Below are 10,509 nucleotides of genomic sequence, written 5' to 3' on the forward strand. Positions count from 1 at the left end.
GACTGGGCCTTTACGGGAGGGGAGCTTAAACAGACAGATGCTAAAACGGAACGTTGCAGACAGATGGTGACTAGAGGTATATTCAGACAGACAGTATAATATTAAAGCGTGTACACATGTACTATGAACTTAAAATGAGCATGATAAGGGAAAAGATTCAAAATCAAAATCAAAATGGATGTAGCTAACATATCTTGCATCAAGCTCCTGGACCCTAAATTGCACATAATGCTGTTTGTTAAGCCGTCTTTCTGTTAAAAAAAAAAAGGAGTCTACAGCTATGTTAGCTCTACTAAGGCTGTATGTAAGCACAGTGCATGTGCAAACGTTTGTTGTCTCCAACCCAAAACCACGGTTACTCACATGATGTCACTTGAAGACATTTAACAACTGTTTTCACAGGCTGTGTCGTACTCCCAACTTGACGTTGACACGTAAACTTTAACCTCATATTGTAACTGGGGCATAGGTTATGTCAAATGCAGACAATGGCTGTGTGTTTTGGCAACCTGTGAAAGAAAATGTTAGCCGACACATTATCATCACATCCTGGGCCATCTGAAGTGTGGTGTCTGCTGCATTTGGGAGGCCCTTGCAACCACAGGGCTGGTGGAGGCAGTGAGGCCCACCGGCACTAGTCTCTGATGTGTTGTAGGGCAGCCTAAAATTAGTGCCAGTCATTGAGCAGAGTAGGTCAGAACGGGGCCGCCCTGCCCAGCACACCTACTAATCAGTGTGTGTTGAAATAGCTCAGGGTGGTCAGACTACCGCTTGTAATGTGCAGCATAACATAGAGAGAATCAAAGCCCAATAATTGTTCCAGTCTGTGACAATAAACACAGACAACAAAGCACATATACACATTGGCTATACGTGGGATTAGCTTTAGTGACGCTGAAGAGAATAACAGCACGTCTAATATTATACAGTAGCTATTTGGTTCTGCTTGGTTATTTTATTGGGGAATCATTTTGATCTCACTTGTTTTAAAAAGCCCTTTATTCATACCGGAGTCTGGCCAGTCTCATATGGCCTTGTTTGATTTTCACAGTGAACACAACTGCTGACACTGCTTATTATTGGCATATGATGAACACACTTCAAATCAGCCACATGAAAAAAATCCCAGTGACCTCCAGTTATGATCAAATATTCATTTGCATGTCTGAAAAGATTTAAATATTAGTGAACAGGCCTTACCTGATGGGCTTTAATGTGATTGACTCAGTCATAATCTGCCCAGTAACACAGGTTTTACAGCACATGTTCGCATTTAACAAGTCGGTATAGACCCTATCACAATCTTTGATTACAATAACTGCTGGAGTACAAAACTCCTGGGGCCTGTACATATAGTTTAATAGCGCTGAGCTAAGAGGAACGAGGAACAACTGGATATACTCTCACCTCCATCACCTGATGCATGTTTGATGCTTTCATATTTCAACACTAGCATAAAGTTGGAGACCTAAATTACCTGTATGGCCACAGACTAAAGGAAACAACACCACCCAAACTAGCAGCGGTGAGATGTTGTTCGTAACTTTTGATTTGGTTTTTCAAAGATGCTAGCAAAGCAACACAGTACAGAAAATAAGCAGGGCAGCAACGTCACATTGGTCGGAATTTCACGTTACTGTAAACGTAGTCCCGCATTGCCAGACTGTGCTCCACAGCTCGGCGGAAGAGGGTCTGGCTACTCCACATAGGATTCCGGGATGGGAGAAAAACGGGCTCTGGTTTATTGGCATTTCTCTAAATCAATCACAATTGTCTTGAGCGGCACAAAGCGCTGTACGGAGATCCGGTGCATCTGCCAAATAACCTTGAGAAGGAACTTGTTTTGGTGGAACGTGTATGTTCAAAAGATGTTTTAGTCGTGCAACAGAAAACTCAGATTAGACAGAGAGTCTAGCTAGCTGTCTGGATTTACCCTGCAGGGATCTGAGAAAGCTTAACCATCATCCTCATAAATCCACCAGAGGTTAAAATATCAGCACAAAGAAATCTCAAGGTAGGGGATTTCCGGCCTAAATGAGTCAGCAACAGAGCAATCCCGAAGTGGAAAGTCGTGGTTATATTATAGACTAATGTAAATGTTAGTTATAGCTGAAAGTGAATCAAATGTGCATCTATGCACTTTTATCTGTGTCTATATGCTACTTGTGTCGTTATATTTTTCTCATGCCATCAACTTGCCAGCTGTCGTGATCTGGAACAGTGGTTGTGTCATTTTACTCGTCTATGCTTAGGGTATGTTTTCTTGTTTTATGCGTTTGTGTTGTATCGAACAAAGTTGCAGATTTCACATATCCTCGAAATTCAAATCAACTGCCTACCCGGAAGGGATTTTTGCGTCAAATCATTTGCGCCTTTGAAGCAAAAGGCGAAAAAAATACCCCCTGATGATGTCCCCAGGATTATCTGATCTTAGACAATATGCGTTTGTAATATAAATTGTGTATTACAAACTGGGGGCATGGAGTTAACATATTTTTTTGTCAGGCTCTATCAACAGTTAGTCGAAAACACACTCTGAGCAGTAACAAAAAGCTCCACGGGTCAGGCTGTGGTGAGAGAGGTGAACGCATACAACACTTAACATTTCATTAGCCGTTTCCCCCCACACCCCACAAGCAGCTGAGACATTCCATAAACACTTGGCCTGCCAGCCAGCAGCACAGAGGGCCCTTTGAGTGGGACCAGGGAGGGAAGCTGAGCCTGCAGGACCAGAGGGGGTGAGGCCAAGCACGAGGGAGGCTCACTGAGCCAGGGGAGGCCCGCAAGCTCAGAAACATGCCAAAGATTATTTTTCTATTAATGTTTATCTATGGAAATGCGTATGTTAGAATGTGACGGGAGGAGTGACTAGGACAATCTTGGTGGACAGTCTTGCATAGTTTCTAAACACGTGTTTTTGTTCTGATTTCTAAAAGGGAACAAAAGAGTATTCATGGCTTTTAGTGTGAGAGCAGCTGGTAATGCCTGGCCTGGTGTACTGATGGCCTGCCAGCTTTTGACCACTTTACCCAGTACACTGCACAGATGAACAGGTGTCTTACACACAAACACGCACGCATACACACACACACACACCGCGCAAACTTGGCTGCCCTCGAGGGCTGCCAGCACTTCCGCTTGTAGGCCCACATTTACTCTAGGAAAGGGAGAGGCTGAAATCTTTAGTTTCCTTAACCACCAAACCTCAGATGTTGATATGCAGGTATAATGATAGGCCTGTCTGGGCTTCTTCTTGAGGAACCTCAAATATTCATGAGTCTGCAATTAACCGGGAGTGTAGACCAGCAACGGCATGACTTCTGCTGAGACAGCAAGTAAGGGCCAATCTTTGGACTGAGGCCAAGGCATTCAGACAGCCTTCATCACCTTTTCAGACAGACAGTTTCTATTATCGTCACAGTCATCCCAGACATACCTGTCTACCTTCCTGTAACCGTGCCAAATCCTAACCTCAGATCAATGCATCCTTAAAGACGATATCCTGATTTTTGTAGAGGGAATGTGATTAAACTAATGGTGAGATTTATTATTTCCCTTTTGGTCGACCTCTTCCTCTATGCCCTCCCACTGTAATACATTAACCATGAGACAGTCTACACAATCAGACTCATCCAGAAAGCTGTGGCCACAGGCATGTCATTGTCATGATGATAATTAATTATGGCAAAATAGACCCATCAGAGACTTGGCCTCCTTAAAGGCCCACAGCTAATCAGCAGCTATATTCACAGCTAAGCTTGACAATTGCCCTAGATACCCAGAAACCAGGAGACAACGCTTATTCTTCTTCTATTCATAGAAAAGGGTCCCCTGAGAAGTATTTTTAAACTGACCATTTCACTGAGATTTCACACAGCGATGCAGCTGAGTAGCGGCAGGACAAGTGTGGGTTTGTTTGTGTCAGTTAGTAGGTGTTTCTAATATGAAGTTGGTCATGTTTCCAGACTGCCACCATGCCAGACACTCACCAACTCTCTGTCTGCCGTGGCGTTCACATGTTCCATGACAGCAAGCAGAACATACACAGCTAATCATATAGTCCAGAGAGCCTCATTTAGGTTTAACCACTGGCTTGTGTTGTACAGTTTATGGAGCTTTTGTCTAGTTACACAACACTACGCTGGAGCACAAAGTGTCTTTACAACACTAAGATTAGCTAGCTTTACTAGGCTCATTTATGAGAGAATGCCGCAATGCTTTATGTTAAACACAACAACCAAAAACTTTCCAACTGCTCCCTTAAAGTCACTGACCACAACAAAGAGCCGTTAATTGCAAAAACTTGCTTCAAACCGGCTCCCTGCCCAAGGCCTAATCCCACAACGGGCACAGTAATGTTATTGCAACATCAGAAAATAAATCCAGACTTCTGGTAATCCACAAAGCAAGGTCCACATGAGGCAGCTGTGCCATTATGTCAGCGACAAGTCTCCTCTGGACCAATGCTGTGCCTCAGGCTCTGCAGCATGGAGCTCTTAAACAGAAGGTGTCAAACTGGTCAGGGTACATCAAAAGGGGAACTCCAACAGATTTTACACTTAAAAAGGAACAGTTCACTGCTCACGGGATTGTACAGCTCTGTAATGTGCACGAAACTTCATTACTGACCATAGAAAAAGTAGTTTGACAAAAAAAAAAAAAAATACATGAATTTCTCAGGGTCCACTTATTGGCCTTTTCCACAGCTTTCAAGTACAAGTTTTCAAGCTTTGGAAAAAGCTAGTAAATAGACCTTGGTCATGTCTGGTGTGATGTGTCATTTCATTGGTTTTTAACATTTTCTGAATATATTGGCAAAACATTTCTTATATACCAGCTGTCTTACGAGGCATTTATGTGGGCTTTTGCTGAGATCAACACCAATGTAAACCGAACCTGCTGGTGCTCCATGACGCTCCAATATCCAGGTACAAACTGGGAGGAGTTTGTCTTTTCACTAGGGCTGCACAATATGAGGCAAATATCTTATTGCAATTATGTTTGATTGATTGATATTTTTGGATTCAGTCACGAAATTGCCAATGATCATTTTTGTATCATTATACGCATTTTCAATGAGAAATATTAAAATTGAAAAATATTACAGTGCAATTTTTGTATGGATCTGCACCAAATGGAGATAATTTTTTTTTTATTCTGTAGGATACAATTTGTAGGAGGGGACGTCTCTGCAGCATCCCAATACAGAATGGTTTAACACATATTTTGCCTTTAACAAATATTGCGCTGCCCCTGCGATATGGATATTGCACTAGTCCATATTGCATGTCGATAAAAGTGCTATTAATTGTGCAGCCTTACTTTTTACCCCCCAACTGCATCACCACTAATCAAACAACATTTCCACCACATGACTTTTGTTGACAATTTCTGGACCGTGAGTTTTGCGTTTGTGAACGCAAACCGGCCCAGTTGGAAGATTGAAGCAACGTATCATTTGATTTAGGAACTGGACCTTTAGGTGTGAGCCCGCCCTGTGGCTCTGGAAGGAGGAGCTTTGTCAAGTCTGAGAAAAAAAAAAAAAATCACCCCAGATGTTACCATAGTGATGTCATCAGGGTAATCAGCTCGGGCTTGGAGATTATAAATGAGGTCTGGGTGTGGGTACTCAATACCTTTAAGGTAGCGATTGAATTGAAACGTCTCCAGTCAAACGATACCTGCTTTTTGATCCTTATCCATATCTGGTTTTGTTTCAACCAATCACAGCAAGCATTCCTCCATTTAATCCTCTATTGCATGGTGTTGCCATATGGCAACCAATTCTTTTTCTTAGTTCTTTTATTTTTAAGTGTTAATAACTGGATGACTTCACTTAACCAGGAACTACTGTTTCCCTGCCCCTTTTTCTGTACCAGCCAAAATGTAGTTGTTTTTCTTAATCTTAGAAGCTTTTCTTTAAAAAAAAAAAATGTCATCTGTTATCTGGGTTAAATAAACTTTGAATCCCCCCCCCCCCCCTTTAATTATTATTGTTATTTTTGTCATAAAAAACACATCAATACATTTTTACCATGCTTAAAAATTAATTCATGCAATAGAGGGTTAATGTGACGTGTGATTGGCCCATTACTGCAGCAGCTAGGGGTGGTGGTTGCATTTTACGCGACATCGTAAAAACAACACAACCTTTTTACATTGGGTATACAGTGTAAAAAGGTATCAAAGATATTGTTTTTGGTAACATGATTTTTCAAAGGATACCCAGCCCTCCTATATCATACAAATATAATATAGATTGCATTATGGTTAATGTAGGATTGGGCATTTTTGGACTAAAAGTCAGAAGGTTTCGGTCACTGTTGCATACATTTTTTTTTTTTTATGTCTGTCTTTTGCAAGTCCCACCACTTTATAGAAGTTCAGTTCGTACTAAATCATTGGGGTTCAGTTTTAATATTCAAGTGAAAACAGATTTTTCTTTTAATGTTTTTCAAACAAGTAACTTTTTTATATTTAAATGTATTCATTCTTTGAAGAACTAGAAACTTGATATTTCTGCAAAAATGCACCAAATGGCACCTGTGGAATGACGCAGACCTAGGTTGAATGATTTTGGACATTTCAGTCATCCGAGCAACGTGCTAGTTTACAATTGCACATGCCAATTGCACATGCCGATTATATCACGGACTATCTGCTTGCTTGTCACATGCTTTGTGTCAGAGAGCTTTAGACTGAATCACCTTATATAACAACACACTATTCTGCTCATCTGTTTAATCTGACCCACAGTGGATAACACTTCTTTTGGGGGTAGAGGCAAACAATTTTCCAGCTCCAATCCTTAATATTTGCTGTGTATCCCAATCCCTCTTTGGCCTCAACCAACAACAATATCCTCGTGTCCTTGTGTGTCGTTCAATATGACAAATGTTCTTGCAAAAGGAACACGCACAACCGCCTCTCCTTCTGTCCTTGGCAATACTAAGCTGCCTAGACCACTCTCCTTATCCCACTTAACATTGTTATATTGTTAACATGTCAATACTCTGGCTTAATGAGTGATTCCCCTATTGTGTTCACACATAACAACAGGAAACACCAATGGCAAGGCGTTTTGATTGATAGTCGCATGACACACTTTAAGCCCCTCGATCCTCTTTTTTGAGTGAGTTGTCAGGGCTTTTTTCCTACCCGCCACTCATAACAAAGAGCCTCCCTAAATTGATCACGCTAGACGAACCCCTTTAAGTTAATTACTCGGCACCAAGGACAACAACGCTGATGTGTGCTGACACAAAAACACTCAGGGTCGACAGGGCCGAGCGACTGGGAAGCCCCGGGGCCGCCGCTGTCTCGGTCAGAGCATCTCTGTGAGAGCGCTGCAGCACTCAGCGGCCGAAGAGCAGAAGGGGGTGAAAAAGAGAGGGCAGGCCTGCTTACAAAGGGTAAAGAAAACACTCCTGAAAGAAGTGCAAAACGCTGGGTAACTGTTGTGTAGAATCTGTGTATGTAAAGTCCATCTTGACAATCCCAACCCCATCCTGACAGGCTGACATTTTACAGGCTCCTACCTGTTTATTCTTTGTGCCAAGTCGAATCCCGCTTAACTGGAATTTGTTAACCATTCTGACACTCAATACGGATAAAAGCTGGGAGGAGATCAAATGAACAGGATTTTTTTTTTTTTGTAGGCCACTACAATCATAACAGCTTAGATCCGCTCAAGTAAACCTGTCAAGAAAATGGCGAAAAATCCAACAAGAAAGTGTGTTTTAAAAAATAAAGTGTATAACATTCATGTCTCCACTATACATTTTAGTAAGGATTGAGTGTATGAGGTCTAAATATTAGGTGCATTTGACACATAAGTTATTTTAGATCAAGGCCAGACATCTTTCAAGGCAAGCACAGACATCTTTCAGACAGGGATTAGAGGGCCTTTAATGTGCTTTTTAGTACTTGATCATCTCTACCCATTAAAAATACTTTTCTGTTTTTAATCCTGAAAATGAAAGGCTTTGATGAATCATCCGTGTTGTGCAGTGTGTCGTGCAGACCTACCCAGATCTCCTTGAACACTGTTGTCATGAGAGGTCCTGCTGGACGTGGTGGAGTCCCCATCACTGGGCCAGATCTGGCCCGTTTTACTGACCCCAATTATGGAGGCCTCAGACACAATCACCTGCTGCTTCAGGCGTTTCTGTGACAGGGGTGTGGGAGGGCTGCTGCTGTCAAAGGACTGCTGGGAGTGCTGGGACGGTGAGCGGCTTTTCTCCCTGTACATCTGATAAGTGGTGGGGCTGGGAGACACATGGCTGGATTGGCTCGAGGAGAAGTCCTCCTCGCTGGATGTTAAGTTCTCGTTGGAGCTGCAGTCTGGCGTGTAGCCTCCTCCTACGTCGTCAAAGCTGCCGGGAGAGTAGGAGCGTCTCGGCCAGGTGAGGTGTGCATCCTCCTCTATGCTGTGGTCCCTAATGTGGATGACTCGAGTGTCCCCATCAGCCATCATTCCCCCAACATACACACTGGTGTAAGGCTGGCACTCCGCTGACTGCTGTTCAGACTTCCCCCCAGTGGAACGCATGACACTGTCTTTCAGGAAGTGTGAGCTGACCTCGGCGTCTTCATATGACCCGTTGAAGCTGTAGTTCCCCTCGGTGGATCTGCCTCTCTGAACACCCTTGCCGATGTCCCCCGTGGCGGCCGACAGGTTCCCTGGGAGGGAGTGCAGGGACCTCTTGCGCTCCATCTGCATGGCCTGACTGCCCAGGGTGCTGATCTTGTCTGAGACCTCCCTGTCGTTGACTTTGACCAGCCCTCGCTCGTGATGGTACTCCATGTTCACATAGAAAGGTTTCTCCTGGACGCTCCTCACCGACAACCCCTTGCCGTCTCCGGCTGAGTGAGAGTTGGCCCTCCTGATGCACTCAAAGTTGGATCTCAGAGCTGCCACCGAGCCTGTGCACGGTGGGAAGTCAGGAATCTCTGACTCCTGGCGGACAGGTGACTCCCCACCTTGGTGTTTGGCTGAGGACGCACCAACCACCTCTCCTTCTGGATGTGGCTTACACCTGGCTGTCTTGCCCGGCTCTCTCTGCTGCTGCAGCTCCTCCACTGTGGCCTCATCTGTGTGGGGCCCATGGCTGTCTTGGCCACTGGGCAGGTCTCCATCATTCATTTGTGGCGTGCTTTTAAATCCCCATCGCTGCCCATCATAAGACTTCCTCTCTTTTGCAAGCAGAGTCTGCAGGTAGATCATACGAAAGCGCTCCTTGTTTACTTCCTTCTCCAAGTGCCTGATAGAGGTCTTGCATTTGTCCAGCTCTTGTTCAATGTTCCCCAGTGAGTTCAGCTCCATGCAAGGGGGATCAGACTCAGGGAACTGGGCTCTCCATGCTGCCACAAACCCCACCGGTTCAACCATTGTTATCACTGACATAAATTATTCAACTAACAACACAAACATTTACCTTTTCTAAAGCATGAACTGGACTCGACTGTTTACAGCCTGAAGCTTCCATTGTGCTAAAGTACAGAAAGGAAAAGTGTTCTCCAGAGTGAGGAAGGATCCACTTTACAGGGAAGAAAAACTGTTTAGTTTACAGTCTTTACTCACAAACACAGGAAGACAATCCTACAGAGGCAAAAGCATTGGTCCAATCCTTTACTCCTATTGGCACAGTCCCAAGAAGTGAGTTTATCCTTGATCTCTTCTTGGGCTCGTCTATTCTCTGGAGATCCTCTGTCTTCCTCTGTGCTTGGTGTCAGACTGATTCCCAGCTCTCTGGTGTTGTGGCTCTTCGTCAGCGTTGCATTTGCAGCAGAAAGAGGAGGGGCTACATGGATGTGATTTAGGCTTCACTCCAAATACATAAAAAAAAAAAAAAAAAAATCAATGATAACGTTGAGTCAAAATGTTGTTGCTAGTCAGCAGAGTTCCCTGGTAAAGCTGATTACAAAAAGAGGATATTCATCAGAACATATGTTGCCGAGGAAACGTTGAAAAACGCTATGAAAGACACATGGTCTAATAAGGAAGATAAACTGACATTTTAAATTTAAAGTCGTCCAACAGCGTGATGAACACGAAGGTTTTTAGCAGGAAGCTGTTACGGTTATCTTCAGGCTGTTACAAGTCAGGTGGATGAAGTAAAAACGAGGCGCCGACTTTCAAAACAACTATCCTTTGTTGGTAGCACAAATTCAGCCTTGATATTTAGCCCAAAAGGGAAAACAACTAGCTTAATATTTACCCAATGTCCAACTTTAGCTCTAGATACGTCTCCTCCTGACACAGCGCACTTGTCCTCTCAGTTATAATGGGTAAAAGTGGTTAATCCTACCCAAAATTCCTTGTTTTTCAACCTGCAGCCGTGCCTTGTGAAAATATCGCCATCTGACGGTTCAAAAGTTCATACTGATACTGAAAGAGGGGTGCGTTCAAACACAACGTGATGCGTAGTATTATGCAGGATTTCAAATTCATGTCCTGTTTACAGACACTTTTCGGACTTTAGTCATTTAATTTGATTTAATTTTACC

The 10,509-nt window shown here is 43.4% G+C and overlaps 1 protein-coding gene across 1 annotated transcript in view; it reads right to left on the reverse strand.

The window, feature by feature from the left end:
* LOC116689298 (breakpoint cluster region protein) overlaps window positions 1-10,363 on the reverse strand; it is a 48,934-nt gene extending 38,571 nt beyond the window's left edge. Inside the window, exon 1 of the mRNA XM_032515791.1 lies at window positions 8,029-10,363. Coding sequence (XP_032371682.1) covers window positions 8,029-9,406 — 1,378 coding nt within the window. The 5' untranslated portion in view covers window positions 9,407-10,363. The remainder of the gene's footprint in view (window positions 1-8,028) is intronic.
* Window positions 10,364-10,509: the final 146 nt, after the last annotated feature.

Source organism: Etheostoma spectabile, chromosome 5 (genome assembly GCF_008692095.1).
Source record: "Etheostoma spectabile isolate EspeVRDwgs_2016 chromosome 5, UIUC_Espe_1.0, whole genome shotgun sequence".
Taxonomy (NCBI): Eukaryota; Metazoa; Chordata; class Actinopteri; order Perciformes; family Percidae; genus Etheostoma; species Etheostoma spectabile.